General features: G+C 40.2%; 1 protein-coding gene across 1 annotated transcript in view; it reads right to left on the minus strand.

Annotated features, from left to right (window-relative positions):
• The window catches only part of SHB (SH2 domain containing adaptor protein B), a 96,330-nt gene extending 71,494 nt beyond the window's left edge, over nt 1-24,836 (minus strand). The window contains exon 1 of the mRNA XM_053465797.1: nt 23,444-24,836. Coding sequence (XP_053321772.1) covers nt 23,444-24,100 — 657 coding nt within the window. The 5' untranslated portion in view covers nt 24,101-24,836. The remainder of the gene's footprint in view (nt 1-23,443) is intronic.
• Between the last annotated feature and the right edge of the window lie 631 nt (nt 24,837-25,467).

Here is a 25,467-nt window from a genome sequence, read left to right on the forward strand (position 1 = left end):
TTCCTGCACATGCGTTGCAGCACTCCCATTGAAGGCAATCGGAGCTGAACATCTTATAAAATCAACAGGACTAGTGGTTCAAATTCACAGTGTTTAGCTTGTCTACATTCTACTGGCTTCCTCTCTTGTCTGAATAAGTTCAAGGAGAGGCATTTGCTGAGCTTCAAACTGTGATCCCTTCTGGCACCTGAAAGGTTAAAGAACGTAACATACAGAAGTCATGATTGCGACTACATTCCTACCTGCAGACCATTCACGGTGGTTGGCGTCCACTCCAGCTTGTGAAATGCCTGTTGCCTACCCCGAGGATGGCTGAAACAGGTTAGGTTGTTCATATCTATGTAAAAAATGTCTATTATATATGTTGAGATATTTATGTACAAGGAATAACTGTTAAAGAGTTAAGTACAATCACCATGAACATTCCATAAATTGCTATGGTGATTACACCACTTCTTAACAGTATGTTGCAGAACTTCTCTTTATCCTTAACCAGTTTACATGCTCTGGATTTCATTCCCCACTCCTCCATTTGTCACATTCCAGCACATTTTGAAATAGACCAGACAAATTATAAGCTCAGATTTCATAATGGACATTAACATAAATAAAACGTGATGTTCCTCAGCTGTAGGTTACAAGAAATATAAGTTTGACACTGAACACAAAGTTCTACGATAAACAGAAAACCCACTTTGAGTCTGTGTTTAGGCATGAGGTTAAAAATTAGCATAAACCTAAACAGTACTGACCTCCTCAGCAAACTTAATCCACTTAAAGGAAAGATCAAGCCTTGCTCATTGGTGGGGGTGGGGATCAGCTTTGTCTGGAGCACTTTGCTTTTTACAGTAAGATCACACCTGACCCATGCTTAACAGGGCAGGACTGGCAATGGTTGGGCAACCCTGGCACTTTGTCGACAGCCTGGTGACATCAGTGCAGCCGACAGCTGGATATACCCAGTCGCATGCTGTAGAAGCAGATCGGGTGATTATGAGGCATTGTCAACCAGGGGCCTACCCGGCATTTACCCGTTGTGCCAGATGGCCAGTCTGGGCCCAACGCTCACCTCTTCACGGAGACTGCGGTTATAAAGATAACACACTGACCTGACTTACATATACATATATCATACCTAGGGTTGATATCAGGGTGTACCGCTGATACATGCAGCGTGAAGAGTCATGCTGGCAGCAGGAAACACGAGTTATCGCTTCAGATATCACAATCATTACCTTCCTGCTACTCGGCCCTGCTCTATTCACAGGCAAAGCAAACATTAAACGTAGGCAAAGAGGGGAGACATTTTGTGGCAAGTATGTATGGACCAGGAGAAAGAAGTGGTCTCAGAGAACATGGGGTTGCAACACTGATAGGGGGCTCATGCAAATACATCTGCACTGGGCCCTGAAATTCCTGATAGTGGCCTTGATCATACATCCCACATGTCCTGGTCTTCGAGGACAGCATGGATTCTCAGGGACTGTCCCATTGTAATGTGTAGCTGCCCCACTGTCCCACTTTTGCAGACAGTGGTGATCATGTGCTAGGTGGTCCTCTGCTCTCCCCTGACTGGCCCAGGGAGCTGTAAACAAATCCATGGAGGCCTGTGCTGCAAATGATGTCTGACCTCACCCACTCACTACACTGGTTCTTCCTACTTATTGCCCTCTTTCCTGCATTTTTGGGTTAGCCCTTCTACCCCCAACGCAGTCACACCATGAATCCATAAGTGGCAAAAGTGCTCTGGTGTTCCCAGGTATAAAAATCAAGGTGAAAGAAAATGATCATTATCACTGTGTGATGTGGGGTCGTTATTTTACTTATTGATTTATATAGGACCATCATATTCCACACCATGGTACACAACAAGTAGTGCATCACATAACAAAACAAAAGATGAGGAGGGCTCTGCTCATAGGGGCTTACACTCTAGAAATGTGCCACCGTTAGGGAGAAAATAACTGCAATTAATAATCAATCAACTTCCCTCTAGTTTTTTTGTATCAGACAATATGTTACACATGATGGCCCACATCTTGTAAAGCCACTCTGATCCCTCTGTCTACACAGTGAAGACTTTCGTTCCTTTAGATTTATCATCCCAGAAAGCACTACTTAGTGAAAGCAACAATAATCCCATTATCTTCAGGCAGAACAGTTGATTTATGATAGGAAGCTTTCTACCCCTCTACTTTCTAAAGATAGTTAATACATAAATCTTCATGAACAGGTCAAACTGGCTCCTCCTCATTTCAGAAAGAAAAAAATACCAGCTCTTAATCCTTCTTTTCCTTTGATGCACATAACCAATGCCAAGCACAAGAAACGAGGCTATTTTAGGTCCCTTATCACCAAAAGCCCTTTTTAGACAATATTCATGACTCTAACAAAATGTGCAGCTTGGTCTCTTTCTTTTTTTAAAACAAAACTTTAGAAATAAATAAAAATAACTCCACTGCTGTCCCCCTGTCCTGATTTATGTAACCACAGGAGTCAAAACCACAATTAATCGGATCTGGCAGTTGATGGTTTTTGTTTTGAAGTGAAATAAATGTTGTTGTTTGTGAAGTCCTCAGAGATATAAAAATCTTGAGGGCCTCATATGTTGGACCTCTGGTAAAGTCATCGAAGGACATCCTTAAAAACAGCAAAATACTCAAATCTAAATAGAACGTTTTTTAACGGCACGTGGGTTATAAAAGTCATATGACTTTTCTGGACCCAAGTCTACAAAAGTCTGCAAATTTTTTCTTGAAATACTACAGAGGTTTCCTAACTGATCCCAGTTTTCTTTACAAAATCATCGAGCATATGGTACATTAAAAAAGCTGTACTAAAAGCCGAAGGAGCAAAAAAAAAAAAAAAAAAAAAAAGCAGTATGTAACTTTGAGGCAGACGGATTATAAAATTAACCACATAAATAATCCTGGCACATAGTTTCTTTACCTCCGATGAATGTTTCTGAATGTCTCTACTCTCGCTCAAATCTGAAGATACTACATGAAAAAAAATAATGTATTGACCTCACTTTACCTATGCCTACATTTTCACTTTGTAAGGTAACAACGCTTTTTCACCAACAGGTAGAATGCATTTAGTCTCACAGTGAAACATCAACCATCATTAGCACTTTAATACACATGAAAGCTGGATGGCCCTTTTAAAATTTAAAGTGGTTTCCCCCTTACAAAACGCATCAGAGGAGTCTGCAGAATTCCTCCCATATGCGTTTACCACTTTCCCAATCTACCGTATTTGCCTGAAAGAAACAAACAAAAAAAGTCTTCTGAAAAAACTACCTTGTCTTACAATCAAGGTCGTCTTTTATTCACACCCCAGATCCAAGGCACTGCCAACTGAGCCAAGGGGCTTGTCACTCACCCTCACTCGCTCTCCCATACTCTCACACTATGACATGCTCTCTCTCTCAGTGTCTCCCTACCTTCCCTGACTGCTTCCGTGTCCCCATCTCCTTTTCCACAGATCCACTTCTTCTCTTGCCTCTTCTTGTTCTTCTGGCTTTTTTCTCCATCAGCTTCTCCCCAGTATAAGTATAAAAAAATGCACAGCATCTCCCACAAACTGGATGAACAGGGGAAAGGCTGTACCAGGATAACTGAGCCGATTCCGAGAAGAAGCAGACGAAGAAAGAAGGCAGAAGAACAAGAATGGAGTATTCTTATATTATAATCAAGCCTTTTCTTTTTATATTATTAAGAACCCAAAGTTTGGAACACGCACAAACACACATTATAATTTAGAAGATATAGTATTTGCACTGGAGATGTGTTCGGTCAAGGCATGGAAAGGGGCAAATGCATATGGGGAGAGGGGATTTCTGCAGCATGTAACAGCGACAACTTTGCTATCATATGCATTAAAGTACATATGATGGCTTGAGGGCTAATTGAACTATTTATATGGGACTTCATTCTTAACCCATTGCTTGCAGCGTTATCCCCTCCACCACTCTGTTTTTTTTATCACAGTATTTTTATCCGTGTTCCAATGCATTTTAAGCCCTTAAGGACAATGTGCGGTCCCTAAACCCATTGAAAACAATGCATTTTGAGCCCGTACATGTACGGGCTTTGTCATTAAGGGGTTAATACAATTTCTACATTTTTTCCTGCAATCTCAAACTAATCCCCGTAATGTAGCAAATCTAAACAATGTATGGGCTCACGTATCACAAAATGAAAACATTCCCTGCCTGTGCTAACACCATGATTTCTGGTTTTAACAAGATTTGGAAATGAAGGAAATGCACTTGAACCCGAAGCATGTATCGCTTTTCACCGTCTGCATGGGCCATTCTTTTTATTGTACCAGAGTGTTATGAAAACCAAATAATGAAAAACTAAAAGCGTATGCTGTTACTTTACAGATTACGATAACATTTTATTTGCAGAAACTCTATTAACTCAAACCTTTACCAAAGAAATGGCCCACTACAGTTGCATTTAGCATTTTGGGGCTAGCATGTCGGTAGGTTTGCCATAAGTAGCGGATAGCAACATGTAAAAATTAAATGTTTGCAAAAAATAAATGCATATTTGGCAATCCTAGATGTAAGAGAGAATGGGGCTGCCCCAATGCAGAGCCTAGAAGTTCCATTGCTCATGGAATGATGTCATAGCCCATTGGTCCACGTGCCCTTTCATAAGGACAAAGGGACCCCACAACCTCAACTTGGCCTGGGACTTGGAGACACAGACGTCAGCCTTGCGAGTAACCAGTTCCCTTCTGAAAGTTTATGCACCCATATACATAGAAACACAGAATTTGAGAGGAGATAAGAACCATTCCTCCCATCAAGTTTTCCTGATCTAAACACTAAAACCTTAATCAATCCTTGGTGTCGTCTTATGTGCAAGATAGCCTTATGTCTATCTCATGCATGTTTTAATTCACTTCATGTATTATCCTCTACCGCTGCCTAATTCCTTACATTAAATCTAAGCCTTTGACCCTCTAGTCTTAGATTATGACCACTTCTAATGTTTGTCCTCCTTTGAAATAAACATCCCAATAAACTTACATGGAACTAAATGACCTGGAACCTTTTTTTAGGTGTTGTAACCTCTCTGGTACGTATAAGAAAACAATTTCTAAATTTATCACATACAGATACAGGAAGATTTTAAGTGTTAAAGTCCATATTTTGTTTACACGAAGAACTGAATTATTTTTGGTTCCAGTTTCCATTCTTTGTTCAGCACTGTTTTGTTCTTAGGAAAAAAGAAAAAAAAAAAAAAAAAAGAAAAAGCTTTACATTACATGTGCTTCAGAGACAAGTACTGTAAATACCAGAGAAGAAATAATATTTGAACAGTTTTATTTAATAATAAATAATAATAAATATTAAATGCTTGACTGATTTGAGGAGCGAGGATAGCTGTGTTGGAGTCCAATTGAAAATTAGTACCAGGGGACGAAGGATTATGTTACACGTATGATTTAAAGAGAAGACAAGCCAGATTTGTCTTGGTAATTACTCCAACATAATAGACAACATCTGACCAAAATAATTAGCAGCATATGTGTGTGTGATCATAAATTAGCAATGGACCTCCATGGTCTGTGCAGACAGGGAATCCTGAGCACTCATTCGGCTCAACTGACCCTTTGCAGTCACTGACTGTGACAGTAGGTTTATTCCCGTCCTCCAAAGGGAAAGAAAAAACAATGTCTTCAGTTCAAGCAGATTATAGAGTCTGGACTTCCTAAACGGCCACTGTGTAAGAATTCATGAAAACCTGGGAATAGAAATACCCAGACCACTAATTAAATATCACTGCACAACAGATTCCTTTACTGTTGCAAAGCCATTATAGATCTACAGGCACATAAAAATGTTTAACATAAAAGAACAATCCAGCCTTCATATGTAGTTTAATATAACGTATATACGATAGTTGAGTATCCCCTTTAAATCGTTCTCCCTTCCTTGCACAAGCATGGTGGGATTTAGCAGAATTCCCCAGGAGTTGTCTCTTTCCCTGTCTTTCAAGAGATGCGTCTAGCTGAACACATCTCTCGTTTATCATTGAGCACTATACTAACCATCAAATCCAGAGCTGGCTTATGACAGTTCCAGGGGGGCCGACAAGACCCTCTGCACACAGGAAGTGCGCCTATTTTACTGGGAGCAGTTTTCAGCCATGGATTGGCAGCTTGAAGCAGCAAGAAAACTGGACCACAGGAGGGGTGGTGGGTTCCTTTAATTGATTTCGGGTTTAATCATACAGATTTCTAGTATTTATCTCTAGTTCAGCTAGAATTCCATCCCTATCCAAATATACATATGTAGAGATATGAACTGACTTTTTAAGAACAAGTCAAGGGTAGTTATAAAGAAAGGCAGAAAACCAGCGTAGTGGAACTGCAACTCTCAAGAACCTTTTGGCTATGCATAGGCTAGCTGATAATCCAACGTCAACATATCTAAAGCTGAAAATAACATTCGATTTAAGGAAACATGAGTTGAAGCAAGTTTCAAAGACTGCTTCTTCCAGGATTTGCAGATGTTTGCGATCAGAATTACAATATACACAGACCATTTGAAGACAGAATAATAAAAAATTCATCTCAAGATGTACAGCCGACACATCACCTTTGAAGTTCCTTTTGGTACATCTGCTTTCCATCTTTATGGAATTGATACCGTTTTTGCTAGGAGATTGCTTTATTATGTTGGATATGCTCGCTGCCTTTTCAAGGACAGTGAATGTCACGTTAACTCTTACAGTAACAGACATCCAGAGGCTCATGGCTAAACGTGTGATACACCAACATAATTTGCATTACAAAATGGTAGGCTTTTTTAAATTTAAAACAAAAACCATACAAGTGGAACTGGTGTCACCAGAGCACGTTTTATATCTGCACATACACCTCTCTAGATTACCGTTCAGATTGAGTATTGATCATTTTTAAGACTCAGAAGAGTTATTCAAGCAGATAGTCCTCCCAACGAACTTCTTAATGTCCATTGCATTAAACTGCTTACGAAGTATTATAAAGGTGATCCAGCGGAGAGCAGACTTGCTGTCATTTGTGTTTTACAGTCACAAAATCTATCATTGATCTGATAATATAGACAGTACAGAGCAACCACCACATCTGAAGCCGTTTGTGGGGGTAATCTAGGTCGAATTTCTAGTTATTGATGAACTTCAAATCCTATGATCCCCGCATATGGACACAGGAATATGTCTTTTCCGAGCACGGAAAATCTGAAGAACTACTGAAGCTTTTTTATTTTTTTTCAATACTCAAATTTCAAATGTACTTGACATAAGAAGGAAAAAAGGTATCTCAATCCAAGAAGACAAAAAGGACAGGACATTGGCACATGTAACACATTAGAAAGTCAAAAGAACAATCTACCATTCTTACTGCTTACTTATCGTTTCTTCTTTACAAAGGCTTGACTCAAATTGGTTTACTGATCAAACATACATACAACACCGTCAGTAAGCAACATTATTTTCTGAACAAAACAGCCGTCTGCCCTAGAAATTTCTGAAATAGTCCTTCCAAATTTGCCATTACTGTAATTAACATAAAAATGATAAAGTGTCAATCCTGGCGATCTCTGATTTAATTTCTTCTCAAATTAACTAGAAACCATAAAAAAAATGGATGAAATGATTAAAGCCGTCGCTTCATTGCAGCTCCAATACAAAATAATTTAACAGATTGCCACTATCCATAAATCCTATTTATACAATCAACATGTCAATAACGTGTAACCGGCTAATGCAATGTCTCAATTTAATAATGATATGTTAATAGTCTGTAACATGAGAATCAGAGCAATTTCTGGGCTATATGGCACTTTGAGATATCTATATATAAAATCACATTTATTTATTTAACTTACGATAGTGAATCCTGATTTTATCCTGGAGCCCAGTAATTTAACCTAGTTCTTAACATGCTTTCATGCTTACCCTAGGGTAGAATCTATGTCACATCCCAGAACCTGTATTAAAACAAAAGAAAAAAAAAAATCTACCCATGCCTGGGTTCCTTACATAAAAAAAAAAAAAAAAAAAAAAAAAAAATAAAAAAAAATACACATACAGACTGCATGGGCCATCACTTCCAGTTCAGAGAGAAGATGGAAGGTCATAGCCACCTCATTTGAGGAAGCTTTGACCATGGTCACTTGTTCCCTAAAGCTTTAATTTAAGAGATGGGTCTACATTTTTCTTCCGTGCAGCATATTTATATTTCCATAACGATCTACCTCATAAATTCCAAATTACATAGTTTGCAGTTTTAGAAAGCAATGTTCTCAAGATCAGTTGGGCATACCAGCAAGGATTACTTGCTTTCTTTATGAATGCAGAGTCAAAAGTATAATCAGATTTCAAGTTCACACATGCAAAAGCAGCAAAATGTAGTAATAACCTGAGGGGTATAAGATTGTCACTGTGAAAACAGCATCGTTTCCCATGTCCATACCTGAGAAGTCTCAGGATGAAGGGCCAAATTCTCAGGGTCACAGACTGGAGCCAACTCATTCTTTACTTTAACAAATCACTAATAGTAGCAACAGTCCTTGTGAATACCCATGATGTGTCGGGGTGAAGATGTCCTGAATCGAATCACCAAAGAACATGAAGGAGTTACCACCTGACCCTATGGATTTACATATTCACTACTCTGAGACTCTATAATAGTACAAACATTCAACATTCTAACCTAAAAGGGGTTCGTTTGTCAATTTTTTCACAAGGCCTGCAATGCACACTGGCGGGAAAAAAACCAAAAAAAACCCCAAAAAAACACAACCTGCAGAAGAAATAGAATTTTGAGAAATTACTTAAACAAGATTGATTTAGCACAGATGGCTAGGAAATACCATAATTAGTGCAGCAGTTCCACCGAGCTATAATTTTCTAAAACTATTAAAGAAAAAAATGAAACTCACAGGAATGACATGCATGCATAATCTTATATCAGGTTAGCATGATGAATTCACAGTGTGTGTGTGTGGTCAAATATGTCCCATGGAACACAGCTGCCGGGAATAAAGAGATGTTTTGTAAGGTTAAAGGGTCAATTGTGCCTACAACGCAAGCGATCTAATAAACTGCATGTCTCAAAGGGTAACCGTAACCAGACTAGACCTGCCTTTTCATACCAGCCACAGATCAGAAATGTATTCTGAATGGATGCCTAATTGCCACTGGGAACGAGAAGCAAGTACTTTAGGAAGTGTTTTCCACTATAATACAAGACTTGGCCTTTTTACATAGGAATCATGTCCAAAATAAACAGATCTGCTTTCCTTGGCCAAGAGCAGGTACTAAAGAAGTCCAGATGCCTTCTGTTTCCCAGTAGTCAAAACATTTTCACATGCTAGCCATGGTACCTTCTTGCCCAAAGTCACCATATGAGACCCAGTAGAAAATAAAAAACGCACTCAGAACCACAGATGGGAAAGGGGCATAACAGGAAATCATGTCAAAGCTAGCTGTATCTTTACCTTACACAAGATAGGCTGTGAATGTTCGAGAGAGAGAGAAAAACACAAATCTTCCTTTTGTCTGATATCTTCTGATATTAAAGAATGTTGGAACTTACAACTGGAGCTTTGCCAGTCTTACTATACTAAGGGTTATGCTTTATTTGGCCAATACGGCATATGTTAATTTTTCAAACTTACTAGCGCTCCCATTGTGAAGCCTCTACTTTCACTGATAAAGTTTAACGGTTAACTGGAGCTTTCAAATTCACTTACATCGTAATCATACAGTCAACAGTACCGGTGACAGCACAAGATGCAGAGAATGGAGGTTGGTCACATCTAGCAGAATGAAGGAACGTAAATCCTACAGGCGTTCAAGCAGTATGTGCTTTATATTTCCCCCTATGTCTCTTGGGTTCTCTTGTGTAATCTGGTTTTACAAACTAAGTAACACAACTGTCAAATTCTGAAGCACTCTTGACTCGATGCAATGTATCTACATAAAGATAAAGAGGGCAGTTGTGAGTGGATACTAATATTGAAGGGCCGCTTGCAGCAGAAGGAAACACTTTAAATTGATGAGGAAAGCGATTGCGTTTTCACCTTCCCCGTCACATGTAACCTGTGACTAACCCTGTCTGAAGTCTGCAGTCCTTTCCATTGCAGTGACAGCTGATAGAAACAAGTTGGAAAGGAGTCGGGCGGACACCTGGAATGTGTAACTCTAGCTCTCTAGTAAAACTCCTGATGAGTAAGCAAGCCTTCACCACAAAAGTATAACATATGCTCAGAATTTGTAAACTAGGTTCTCTTATATGCATAGAAACTAGGGAGAGCTCTACCTAAAAGAGGTGTAGACAATGGTCTTGGGTGCTGACCAGGTGGGTTAGGCACCACTTCCAGGTTGTCCCTTATTTCATTAAGCAAGAGGATGGAGGATGGGGTGACCAGCAGACGTTACTCCTCATGCTGCAATTCCCGATAACGGTAAGACAAAGTAAAATTTTGTTAACAATAGAAACACACCAGATATTAAACACAAGAATGTTAAGAAATGTAACAAAATACAAAAGAGAATTTCATTCCAAAAGGAGAAATGCTAGAACAAGAGATCATAATCTAAAACTAGAGGGTCAGAGGCTTAGGTGTAATGTACGGATGTTTTACAGCCCCAGAATAAGCGGATTATAAATTAAAACAGTCAGGGACTTTAAATCTAAAGACGGAGAACTGATTAAGGTAGGAGTCTTTACATGAGGAAAAAAGGGCAGACTAAATGGGCCGAATGGTTATCCGACATTAAATTCTATTTTTCTGTGTTAGATAATTATGCTTTTTATATTTGCGGCAGATAAATAATATTGTATTTTCATACATTTCAAGAAGAAAAAAAAAACGTTCATTGTAAAATCCAGGATTCGTTTTACATTAACAGAAGTCACAGAAATGTGGAACTATACTATATGATATTGTAATTGTAGAGAAAAAAAAATTCCCCCTAATTTAATAGCAAAAAATTCTTATCTTTCAAAAAGAAAAGTAAATAGACAATCCTGGATAATTTTACAGATGAACACTGTTCCGTGGACTTATCCTCTGATTGCCCCTTGATGCCAGTCACTTAACAGAGCGGGTATCAGAATCGGGGTACAGCAGTGAACCCAGTAGAGCCCTGTTCATGCCATGGGCGCGCTGGCCTGTTAGAAAGGCTAGCCTGCCGGTGAATGAGCAAGGGAAGGGCTCGGACACGAAGCAGAAACAAAGCTTTGCCATAGGAAAGGGTGTAGCGCAGGACTTTTGGCATACAGAAAAAGAAAGGATAAAAAAAAAAAGGTAGACACTTTTCCTTTAACCCTGAATTACTGCGTTTTCTTGGCAACTGAAACCACTGTGTGAATTAGTATCCACCAGAGGAGAGGAAGGCAGTGTCAAAGTGCAAACAGCCTGTTGTCAAACTTGTAAAACTGACAACTATGCTTTTAGAAGCCATATATTATCCTTCCAAATTCCTCGGAGAGAGCAGTTCTAGCGCAAGGCTTCAGTTAAATGCGGTTGAGGCAAAACCTGAACCGAAAGTACGCCGGGATATTCTAGAATACTAAATTACATAGGTTCATAAACGCTACATTTTAGGACAGTGGAAGACTGCACCAGAAGAGCACTAAAGTTGAGGGAGGTTTTTTTTTTGTTTTGTTTTGTTTTTTTTTAGACGACTAAGCGTACTTGTTACAAAAAAAAAAAAAGTTGAAATCACAGGGTCAAAATGATATGTTTTCCTTGTTGCCATACAACTACACTCCAAATTAGTAATACACGACAGCGAAAAATTGGATAATGAAAAGCTTGGAGTAATTCTTGTGGTGAAGCATTTGGCAGGCTAGGGTTTAATCAGGGTTCCAAGCGAGAACGTTTCAACGTCTCCCTACTGTGTACAGCTACCGGTGGCCCAATTCACACGGTATACAAGTGCACTCTCAAATCCGTGGAGTACAAGATTACTCGGCTCTGAAACAAATTGAAATTTACAGGAAAAAAGTTTACTGAATATTGAAGAGCTGCGAAAAAAACATTATGTTGAGCAAGGCTCTCCGAAAAAAGTTTTTTTTTTATATATACCTGGCTACAGGTACAGACAGAAACAGGTCTGCTCTACAGTGGCCTACAAAGAATTACAGCTGTCGTAGTCAAAAAGATAGCATATCGGTTATAACATAAAACTAGCAAAACGAATTTGAAAAAGAGTTAACGTGCTGTACGGTGGTATCGTGACTTCATTGGGTTTTTACCACTATTGCTGACATTAACATCCCTATAGCTAGCATGCCCAGAAGGCGGCTGACATGGCATCCCATTACCATTTTTTTTTTTTTTAAGAATGCCCAAAAACTGTAACTCAAGAGCCTCATCATGGGTCAGTAAATGTATTTTCTTATCTACGCATAATGGAAAGAGCAGGGAGGGATGAATGGGCATAGTGTGACATAACTTTCAGTTCTGCATGATGACATCATGGAATTTACATGTGTCAAATGCAGCCTTAAAAATCATCAATCACATAGACCCAGAGAACATGGTCCTGCCACTGCAGGAAAAAAAGTCTCACTGAGTGTTCAGTAAATTAAAATGGTTCGCAAGATTACTATTGTAAGGAAAACAACTATATATAATAAAATCTTGTAGGAAAGAAGCGAGAGTGGAACTACAGAGCCGGAGGCTTAAAGAAATAAAGTGTTACAGATTTTCTGATTGGTTGGTAGATAAACAGTCTCCCAGCAAAAGCGGTAGAGCTTGGTGCTGTAAGTAAATGTAAACATATATGGCGTCCGAACATTTGAATATTAGACCGAATAAGGTTTTAAATTCTGTACAGCAGAAAAAAATAAGCAGACACAATGGTACAGCTAGCTGTTCTTATTGACCACCAGCTTATAAATAGAAATGCCCCAATTAGATACAAAAATGGCAAAAAAATATTGATGAGAAAAAAAAAAAAAAAAAAAAAAAAAAAAAAAAAAAAAGGATGAACTCCTCAGGAATGGACGGCAGCCTAATAGCCTGTCAGGAGCATCTCAAGTAACTTTTCTTTTGTGATATTATCGTATTGAAAACGTATACCATATTCATGCATATCCAAGTAGAAGTTATTAATCCTAAGTAACAGAAGACTTGAAACCCTGGCCTTGCTGTAGAATCCAACATTATTCATGAAATATTTTATACTGCTGATCTACTTAGTAAACTGGTTGCCGAAATCCTAAATAAATACGCCTGCTTGCCAAGGCCTACAAACATCTGTATTTTGTAAAATACAAAGATTAATACAGTATTAAACTGGAGATATTCTGCCACACAAAGCGGACCGACCTTGACCAACATAATGAAAATCTTCAGTATTTGTTAGATGAATGTACGAAAAACGCCAGTTCCTTGTGGTTCTCCACCACTTTTTATTTTTTTTTGGGGGGGGGTCATTAAACCACCACATGGCTTAAGCTCCTCTAGATCCCAAATGGTAACGGTGTAAAAATGCTAGAAAAGGTCCTTTCATCAGCCCTGAGAGGGAACTATTTCACTGCATCAAGAGCTTTACCGTAAGTCAAGTCATAGCGTTTCAATCGGAGGAAGAATAATGAGTCAGAACTTTGACACACTGAACTTCTTTAAACTGGTTTCATGCCAAAGGTATTAGTCTCCCTCATAACTCAGCCCTGGAAATTCACACACCCATGTCTGCTTGTTTGACAGCGGACTGTAAACTCCATTAAGAAAACTAAACCGTGGCCATTGGCATTTCTTAGTTTTTGTACTCAAAGATCATCGTGCCCGATTATCGCATATGAGAATTCCTTGACAAAAAAGTTCATAGCTCAAGGATGTGTCAAAGGAATACGGAATTAGCGTGCGTAAGCACTTCAAACTCTTATTGTTCATATTAATACGCAGCTGCACGGTGCAATACGCACATGAACCACCCCAGGCAATCCAGCTGCTGAGAACCACAACCAGATAAGCTCACGGTAAGCTCAAGGTAAATGCTGGCTCAGCATGGCAAGAGTTGTCCTCCACAGAAGCTGTAGGGGTCAAACGTAGCCAGAGTACAAGAATTCAATCTCATTCCAAGAAAGGAATAAAAAAAAAAAAAAAAAAAAATGTAAAAAAGCAACATGTTTTATAGCATGCGTCGGAAAACTACAAGGTTACTAAAGGCACTCCAGCCACGAATGGCTCTGGGAAAGAAGTGAAGAAACCTTGGAGTAGACATTGAACCCGCAGTAAAACAACACACATGCACTCTCGCTGATAAAGGATGGTAACCTGCGCGGCTGGAACTGCATTCCTTGTAGAAGACTACAAACCACGTGAATAGCGAGGCAGACACACCAATATAAACACATCTTAAAGCACAACTACGGATGACTATGCAAGGGTTTTCTTCAATGATGTTGCATAATGTCATCCACGTTTGTGGCATACAAAGTGATTACAAAAATATATATTATGTATATTTATTATTTTTAACCATTTGTGCAATAACTCTCTGCCATCCAATCAATCATTAAAGAAAACAATGTTTATTAACCAAGCATATTGAAGACAAAGATATTTAAGAACTGGCTTAGGATCGGACTATTTATCATCATAAAACAGCCAGCGCCAGAGCGGACTAGCGGTACGCGTATCGCATGTCAGGAGATGTGTTCTGCCAAACATCTCCTGCGCAGCAAAAAGCTGGGAGGGGGTGGTTGGGGCAAATCCATACGGGGTCAGTCTACAGAATCAGCCATGCATTTGCAAAGGGGACGTCCATTTAAGAGGGGGACAGAAGGTTTTTAGATTTAGAAAAGGGGATTATTTATTTAAATAAAATAAAAAGCGGAAGGGACCGTGCGTTAACTCTTCAGGGAAGGGAGTCCCATTCCATTTTAATGATATCAGCATTTACACGAAAGCGTCTTCAGCTAATATGGGTAAAAGCTGTTTACATGCAATTACCCTTCTGTATGCACAACATTAGAGCATATAGGTTACACTGTGTGGCACCGGAGGGTTTAAACACAATCAAGATGTTACCACATAGTTAAAAAAAAAAATAAAAAAAAAAATAAAAAAAAAAAAATTCCCATTTGCATTTGAACAGCCTGATCACACAGATGATAATTCAAACCTGCCTGTGACTCAGAACAATTGGCTGCTACCTTTTAAGGCGTTCTTTAATCCAGATGACAAGGAAATAACACACTAATATTTATATATATATTATATATATATATATATATATATATATATGCAAGCACAATGCAAACAGCCTGCAGCTCTGTAGCCGATGATGGACTGCAAGTCCCATGACCCTTATCCAGCTATTCCCAGGCAAATCCACTGAACTCCAGCAGTGGCAGAGCAGCAGTAAGCTCACCTCTGTTCAGATTCCAAGACAGCGATGTGAAAGGGTTAAGCGAGCTCACATGAGCGGCATCCCAAATACCGCTGCCCGATAAGATTGCGGACTTCTAAGAAGTGAATGTATTTGTCCCCCATGATAATTAAGTGTTCCCAGCAAAAATCAGGAATGAGATTTTTTTTTTTTCTTTCACGATTAAGGAATTAATTCTAGAAAGGGTCTGGGCATTTATTAGTGCTAGAAGTCATGTTTCTAATGCAGCATTTAGTCCGAAAAGTGTTAAATCCAGCAGCGTAGGTGAAACAGCACCTTCAGTTATTTATCGTAAAGGCCCTTAATTATATTTAAAATCAAATTTGCGTTGCACTGTAGGCCTTGGTAGACATTACATTGTCTTGCAGGGGGACGGGTTTCAACAGGAAGCCTGCTTTGATGGCACATAAACATTCCGATGGCCAATTTCCCTTCAAACCCATTTCTGGGAAGCGCACGCAGCCAGCACGGTTCTCTGCAGCTTCTGCAGAAGGAAGACAGGGTGGATTTAGATGTCATTTTCATTTTCTTCCCTTGCTGACCCCGAATAACACCAGCCTTGTCAAGACAAGTGATCTGCGAAGAAGCAGCCAATTGATAGCAACTGCATTTAATTAGTTGCTTTTCATTAACTCCAAATACCTCCTTCTGGTTATATTACAGCAGATCTGTCAGAACAATTGGTCGACGTTGCTTCTTTTCTGACACGAGTGATAAATCGTAATGGACTCCATAACGTAAGTGGGTTAGCGCCGTGTTGCTTTTAGCATGCCGGAGGCAGAAAGACCAAGAGGCACATTAACTCTTATACACCACAGAAGCTTTTTATATATATATTTTATAGTAAGGATACAGAAAAGGTTTGACGGAAAAAAAGAAAAAAACAAAAAAGAACAAAAACAGGTTCTTGAGGGCTAGTGATTTACTAAAACCTACGCAAGTTTCGGATCCCTATACCATTTGATGGTGGTGGGATAAAGAATATTAGAAGAAATCGGAAGATGAGACCTCTGTGATCCTAGAAGCTATTGAAACTTTACATCTTTCTTCTTGTTGGCCCAACAAAAAAAAGTTCTCTACTTCAACTAAAGAGTCTGTCTTCTCTGAGGCTAATACAGCTATACCCCCCCACACACACTTATTATACCAAACACCTAATTCTTACAATAATTTATTAAAACCACAATTGCTTTCTTAACACAAAGACAGTGTACACAACAATATAACCTCGGTAAACACGGATGTACAAAAAGATTCGCAGACAGTAGAGGAATTCCTGCTCAGTAATGACCAAGAGACAGGAGGTGCAATAAATACTCAAGGTGACTTTGGTTATATGGCTGTAATATCCTCTTCGCAATAAATGAAGAGATTCCATCAGCTAAAAAACCTGTACACTAATTACGGCATAGAAAAAAAATACCCAAGTCTTCTATTGATTATTTTAACACCCCATATATTTCCTCAAAATGATTGTACTAACAGCCTTTTGCTGTTTCTTCTGCGGAGCCGACATGTCCCGGCGTAATAACCGACCCATCCATTCACGACTGGCTACTAATTTAAAGGAATAGTCACATTCTGCTTGGGTAGAATGAATTTGGAAGCATGTTGGACATGACTGTTTTCTAATTTTTGTTTTATAACTAAAGAAGAAAACAGGATTAGCCGAGTTCCAAATATGCTGAAAGTACATTGAAACATTTTATTATAAATAGATATATAAAAAAAAAATGTATTCCCTATTACAAATGAAAATTCTGCTCAAGAACCCAAGGGACCTGTCACTCTTACATCCTGCAGGGAATAGCATGACATTTGTGTTACATTAAACTGCTATAAAATATTTACACAATGTGTTCTGGTGAGTGGCTTTGTACTCTCATCAAATGGGTCCAATGCCAAAATGCCAAAAACAGTAGAATACTTGGATAACAGACTACATGCAGAAATGTCAAAGTCAGTTTATTTCACGTAACATAGAAATAATACTTTATGATTGTCTAGCTTGCGACAAAATCAATAGAAAGAAAGAAAAAAAGAAAAAAAGGGAGATAATAAATCGGTAAAGAAAGTGGTTTAGTTGGAATGAGGTCACCTGCGTGGCCCTTTGAAACCTTGGGTTTGAGTAATCATTTTCTTGTATACCCTTTGTACAATCCTGTATAATGTGTGCCAACTTCCTAGCCCTTTAAAGGCTAAGTAAATAATTACTTATTAACCCGAGTAACACAGAACCATGTATTGCTGTAGCTTTAAAGAATTATTATGTCCTACCACTGATGAGTGTGTCACACAGTCCCAAGCCTTCTGATACAGTAAGGCTATACATAGTACACACGGTTCTCTGGCAATGACAGCCCTCGGCGACCTCTATCACTGCCGAGTCACAGCCTCTTATCTACGTTAAATATTCAGGGCATTGTCACCAGGCTCAAGTACAAAACCCATAAGAGTTATTTTACAATTATCTGGGCTGAACCTCAACATTCTAGGTAGGCAAGAATGTTTACGGTATTATTTCAGCACAGCTAGTTACGTTACCAAACACTTCTAGGGGTAAAAATAAAAGATTTCAACACGAGGGCAATTCTCCAAGTTGTCAGTTGTCTTAAAAGACCCTCAATAGTCCTGAAGCATTTACAGTATTTAATGTTATCAGTTAACACTGAAAGGATAACATTGACATCACTCCTCAAGCCTTTTTACTAACAAAAGTATTTCAGTATCTGCCCTCGAACAGCAAAACTCCAAGAAAGTCCTTAGTGCTGCGCATTGTCTACCTGCACCATGTCCACCAAGATGTCTTTAAGAACCTAAGCTAAAAATATAGCAACTTAGTCATAGTAAGTTTACAACACGTGGGCCCATATTCTCATGGGTCTATATTCCATAAAATTAATAGGCTTTTTCATCCAAAAGCTTTTCTGTGAAAAACAGATCATACTTATGGCCATTCTACTGCAGTAATCGAGAACGATAGCTGACATTGCTTGGGAAGTTAAAGTGGGCATGTAAATAACGGTATTATATGAAAACATCTTCTTACTTCCAGAATCCCTCAAGAATAAGAGTGCATTCACGAATATCTATGATGCTGGGTGCATCAGACACTAGTAAATGAACCCTTTAAAGAAGTTTAGGTCTAAGGTTCTAGATTAGTCATTATCTCAAGGAACATTTGATGCCACCGTAGAACTCAGATAATCTACACTAAAGTCCAATGCAACTACAGAGGCCTGCACATTGGAGTGATGAGGAGAGAAAAGGAAGAGCCCGGAAAAGCCCTGCAATTATGTAAAAGCAAATCATTTTGCCTGTGATAAGGTAAGAAGCACTGAGAGAGATATTTAACTAAGTGGACTTGTCTGGGAGTTTAAGTGATCCTATTCTAAAACACTTTGAAGCATCTAGCAATCTCAGGCGAGCCGTTGGCCCAGATAGGATAAAAGCGTGCAAATCATTCATTTGGTGTGCATGCTTTCTAGGCCTAAAAGCAATGCAGTCTACCATTTCAACATTATTTAATAATACATTGCCAGGAAGTTAATAATTAATCCACATAACTAGCAATGATCTAGAACACCACCAGCTGAAAAACACCGCAGATGCCGGAAAAACTCAATGTAAAAATGTTACTTTTTTTCTAAACTTCAGGGGCCACAACACATTAGGCCTTTCCTGATTCCCTATGACTCCCCAGATGATCAGTGCCATAGCGAATAGAAATACAAACAAGCATTCCATTGCGATGACGCAATGATTTATAAGGGACAATATATCATAGTCGAGTGCTACGGTCAGTGTCCCTTTAAATCAGCCTCACAGCCTGCAGCTCTTACCTATCCAAAGCGTATGGGGATCTGCCAAGGCTGCCTGCACTTCATTTACAATACAAAGTTTATCTGCGGTTTAAAGGGACTTGAGTCAAGGTTTGAGTTTCAAACATTGTTAAATTATAAAAAGTATATTTAAATATTTAAGCACAGCACATTCTGCCTTTAATTTTCCTTTAAAGATGTGTAAAGGTGGATAACACCTAAGAATCCAGGGGAAATCAAATTCAACCCAAACAGAACAATGCCAACATCTGCGATATCACTTTAATAAATACAATGCATTTCAAGCAGTCTGATGGCAAAGGGCAATTGGTCGAAGCATTACTACCTCTCATTATGAAGCATGACATGAGAAAGACAGAATGAAAGGAGGTATGTCTTCTGCTGTACCTTAAATGCGAAGGACCGATTCATTGTCTACATTGAGTATTCACACCGCCCATAGCATATGCACGACCGTACAATGCCGATTGCCAGACGTACCAAGAGAACCGCTAATGGCTTGAACAGGAGAGCTTTGTTCTCTTGGCTGCATGGAGACTATGATGCAAACCTTCATGACAACAAATGGCTGGATCCTGGGGTTTTTCTTTAAGTGGATCATTTGATTGGCAAGCAATATCTCAGCGGAGCAAAGGTAAAACCTGCCGTGCTGACTTAAAAGCCATTCCTTACGTTACAACTAGATTCTGCCTGACTTTTCCTTCATTTCAAAAGGTTAATAGGGGTGAGAAGGCATGTACACGGTTTTGTTGCTGTTATAGCCACAAGGCAGATAAGGTTCCTTCTAAAACAGCTGTCATACACTAAAGCTTCTTCAGGAAATATCAGAATATGAATTCAATTCTTGAGCTAGGCTTAGTAGGAAGCAGGCGGTAGCTGGCTCATTCTAAGAATTCCATTCATAACTTTACTTTTATGCAACAAGCCCAATAAACATATACAAATCCTGGATTATCTGAACCTACGCGAAATCCTCCCTGAAATGCAATCTCATTCATATAGGCAGGTCTGGCCAGAAATATACCGATAGCACCACACTCACTTACGCAGCTTTATATTGATCTCCAAGGCTCTAAGACTTTCCTGGTTCCAATAATCGTAAATAAAAGAATGAAGGAATAACCAAAAACAGAAAATTTAGATTTGATGTCCCAGGAAAAAGACAGAAGTGGTAATCACTACAATTCTGCAAATGGACTAAAAACGATTTGGACGCATTTTTTTGTTTCTGGACAGCAAATTTCATTTTTTTTGTCCTTTCGGTTCACATGAAGTGGTTGGCAGAGAAGGTAGGGAGACATTCAGAACAAGAGAGTAAATGAAAGGGTGAGAGCATGAATGAGAGCAAAAGAACCAACAAAATTCAAACGCTAATTCAGAGCTCTTTGCTTCGTTTTCACTTGGTCCCTCATTTTTAGGGATTCGTATTAATTGACAAAATTGGCTAATTTCGTTAAAATTGATTTGTACGAATCTGAATGCACAACTCTAGTAATCACCTACTGGAAATAAAAAGGGGACCTTCAAGTAATACCGAGGAAAGCTAGTTCCATACAGTTCACGTCATTATTAACCATATACCTCAGAAGACACCGGTTACAGAACATTGTCTAATAAATGGGGCTAGAAAATTGCTGTATTGTGTTTCTAACGAACATCTGCCATATTAATTAATTGTCTTAATGTACATTGGCCGTACGTGTCTAGGTAACTCATTATCTAGTATACTTGATCAGGTGCCTCATCGCCGGAACACATCTTCCACACTGAAAACAGCTAGGGGGTGGTGGAAGGATTCTGCAGAATCCCTCCCCCCTACATTTGCAAGGAGGATATCACAAAAATTTAAGGGACCCCTCAGCTATCATATGCATGAAAGTGATAATGATGGCTGGAGTGTCCCTTTCACCTCATCAAAAGAGAATGAGAAGAGAAATCTCTTTTGAGAAGAGACAAGATCTCAATCATTGAAAGTCTGTGTTGATGCTGGACTATGTGAATTATTTTTCCTCCTCATTGAACGGGAAGCTTTAATGTCGATAAGCACGGCCAAGTTTAATACACGAAATTAGAGTAACCATACCACAAGAGTGTGTGCATACATTACGCCACCATGCGCAGTGAGAAAACACTATTAGTGTGTACACACTGACAACATGCTATTGTACTAAGGCGAGTGGGATCCATGAAAAATACAATCTGCTATTCAATTCATGAATGGGAGAAAGAACTGACAAAAGAGCTGCAGAGGGTTTAAAGTGTTTATATTACACATCACTGAGCTTAAGTCTTAAGTGTCTATCATCCATAGCAGTATGCGCTATAGAATAGGAAGAAGACATTCTACAAGTCTTGACGTGAGAAAGAAATATGATGAGAACAGCTGAAAATACTCCACCACGGATCAGACAATTATGAATGACAGCAGTAGTGAAGGCCAAAAGCACAGCATGTCTGCCTGCATAAAACAAACAAGGTCAAGTATTATGGTACAGCTGAAAAGCGACTGGGGTCTCAGAGGATTTCCTGAGCTGGAAATCCTGCAGCATCCAAGTGTCAGCAGACCCTCGTAATCATCAACACACAGACACGTGAGGGCGGCTTCACTGAAGGTACTACACAGTTAGCAGAACATAAGATGCCACCACCATGGAGCCCTTCAATGGGAACACACTAATGGGGCATCCTTACGTGGCCAAAAGTACTAGACAGGGACAGAAAGTGATGGACATCTGCAGCCCGAACTTCAACAAGCCAGGTCGTGGGCATTGGTGTGAGCAGACACTCTGCCAAACCCCACTATAAAAATGTATCATAGAGAGTACAGCATAACCATCAAGAAGGACCACGTGTGTAACACACCTGTTGTAACCACAATAGGACACAAACACTGCCATGTGTCAACGGACAACTACACAGTCCATAAACATGTATGCATGTACATCCTGCATCACAAAACAGGATGAGGGACAAAACCCAGACGTACAGATCTGTATTTTAAATGTAAGCTCGTTTGAGCAGGGCCCTCCTCACCTGTTGTCTCTGTAAGTCAATTTGTTATATTACATACTACTTGTTATGTCCTGTCTACCCATTGTACAGCGCTATGGAATTTGATGGCGCTATATAAAACAATAAATAATAATAAAGTCTAAATTGACTTGGGTCTGCCATGTATCTAAGTTGCCCGTGGGTGTACGTCCAATATCGAATCAAACCTGGTAACCTTTAAGAATGGGACAGAAGACAATCTTTACGGCTGTGGCGCATAGTTTTGTTCAGATGTAATTTATCAACTAATCCTTAAACCGATCAAATAAATTGGTCTTACTGTTAAGCAATCTTTTGTTACCAAACTAGCGGTGAAGCGCGACAGCGCTTCCTTTCCAGAGTACCATTTCTTCTCTATGGTGTTGCCGAGCTTTGCAACACTTCTTAAAGGGACAGTGCATGTTTCACAACACGGACGGGCATTTTATTCCTTTATCTTTTAACGCGTACAAATGACAAAAACTTTAAAAAGACGGCAACAGCCAGTTAAATTCAGCAGCGCACCTTTCGCCTTCTTCTCAACAGGCATGCTATAGAATGCCCAGAAAGGTGTTGCGTAACCCGACAGCACTGACAGGGTTAATGGTCACACAAAATAGACACTTAAAGGGGGGGGGGAATAATAAAATGTCATTTCCTTCACAGATAATTGTATCACCTGCCAGGTAAGCAGGGGGGGGGGATAGCACCTCGCACAGGACCCGCTTACTGTGAAAGCATTATGTAGCGGGTGCAAATATGACTCACAACTGTTGCAACATTATTGCATCAAGTCTACTTTAATAACAGAACTTTACCAACTCAGAACCCATAAAAACACAGCGGGTATGAATAAGAAGAGGACAGATAATCTCATGATAAAGTCAAAATATAATAATAATGTGATTCTAATATAGTAATAATCATATATTAATAATAAATGGTAAAGAAACAGCCATTATATATACATATATATACATATATATATATATATATATATATATTTAGCAATAATAATGTGACTATAATAAATGATAATATTAAATAGTAATAATAGAAATAAGATAAACGTGGCAGCCACAATAAAGAGGATACTGTTAAATAATAATTCTTATGAGGATGCTCTCCAGGCAGCTCATCCGAAGCGCTCACCTTCTCCTTCTTGCCCCCGGGGTTGCTCGGCTCCTCGCTCTTGGTACTCGCTGCAGTGAGCGCAGGGCTCCAGGTGATGGCGGCGGTGCCCGTGCTGCCCCCGCTGTCCCCCCAGCCGCAGCTCTCTATCTTGATAAGCCGGTGCTTGGGGGATACGATGTACTTGAGCTCCGAGCCCCCCAGGAGCTGCTGCTGCTGCTGCCTGGCCCGGGCCGGCCTCCTCTCGCTGTTGCTGCGGTACAGGTGCGGCGAGGAAGACGAGGAAGAGGACGAGGAGGTGGTGTTGGTGCTGGAGCCTGGGTACGGTTCTTGGAAGAGGCTGCCGCTGCCCCTTATGCCCTCTTCCTGCTGCTCCTCTCTGCACATGGCCCGCAGCTTGCGGAGGGACGAGCCGGGCCCGTTGTACGGATCCTCGAAGTCTCTCTCCTTCTGGGCCCGATAGGCTCGGATGAGATCGCTCTCCTCCCTGCAGTGCCCGGGCAGCGGGGACGTGTGGTGGTGATACTGGGGGAACTGCTGCTGCTGCTGACTCAGGTGGAAGGAGCGATCGGTGCCACCGTTCTTCTTATAATCCGGTCTGGGCGGCTGCGGGGGGCTCTTGGTCTTGTTGTTATTATTATTGCCCAGGCTAAAATACTTATTCAGCCATTTCGCCATGATCAGCCTCGCCGGTGCTCGCCGTCTGATCTCCCGCTGCAGCAGCTGATCCGCTGACACTCCCCCCTCCTCCGTAAGGTGCTCACATGGAACCCGGCGAACTTCCACCGGGGGTAACGTTGCAGCTCCCCGGAGAAGCTGATCAACTCAAACAGATGGGGTTCCTTGGCAGGTCCAGGCTCAGGAGTCTGAAACCCGACGGCTGTCGCAGCGATCGCTTAAGAGACGAGCGCCGATCACACGCGGCGGATATGGATAGCTACCAAAAGTCTTCCAAAAACAAGACCTAAGCCAATAAAAGCATGTTCTCCGCGGACGGAGAGATACAGGTGACGGGGCGGGCTGCTGATCGCGATGTTCAGAGAATTAGCAGAGATGAAGTGCTAGCTCACTGCCCCAGTCACGGTAACACATGTGCTGCAAGGAATACAGGTAATGTGTCAAGTAAGATCCAGCTTCGGTTTTCCCCATTCACACCGTAATCCTTCATCCACTTTCCAAGTCGGCTTCTTCCACAAGTTTCATGTAGAAAAGCAGCTTGGCGGATTAAAGCGGCAGAGCCCGAATCCTCACGCAGTGACCGATCTCCCCTAAGGAGCCTTCTTCACTTGTTGATTGCCAGAGAAACCACTTGCTGCAGCCCAGCGAAAGCCTTCGGAAATCAATCAGTGCCAAGCGTACGAGACTGCAAGGAGCTGCGATCGCGCCGCACAAGAGAGAGAACGCTGACAGCTCCTCTGGCTGCGTGTTGTGAGACTGCTAAAGCAGAGCTCACCTCTTGCTGTGATTGTGGGAGGGGTAAAGGCGCAGCCCCACCCTCTCTGTGGCCACACGGTCACGCCCCTTCTTTAAAGACATTAAAGTATGCTCTGTGCTTTAGGCATTCATACTGCACTCACCCCACAGTGATCCACCAGAAAACACACACACACACACACACACACACACACACACACACACACACACACTCATTTTAACTTTACTTCTGTGATTTGCAATGTACTTACCAGCCAATAGATTGCCAATTCACAAGAGCAAAAGCCATCTTGTGCATTAATGTTATAGTCATTTTAAATTGTCTCTGTTAAATATTCCATTGTCACAGCGCTACAGAATCTGTTGCTGCTATATAACTAAATGTAAGTCCTGAAATCAATATAAAGCCAAGGGAATGCCTGAGATTTCGCATGTAGTACGAATGCGCGTTTTCGTTCAACAGTTTACGTAATCATTGCTGAAGTTGTATAGCTGGGCAAATGATTTATTTGTTTTAATACAATAAAAGTTGTTTGTCGTTCCTTTAAAAAGAGTCCGCAATGTGTGGCCAAAAAATGTACACATTAACCCTAGTGTGCTGAAAGTATACA

The sequence above is a fragment of the Spea bombifrons genome, chromosome 1, assembly GCF_027358695.1.
Source record: "Spea bombifrons isolate aSpeBom1 chromosome 1, aSpeBom1.2.pri, whole genome shotgun sequence".
Lineage (NCBI taxonomy): Eukaryota > Metazoa > Chordata > Amphibia > Anura > Pelobatidae > Spea > Spea bombifrons.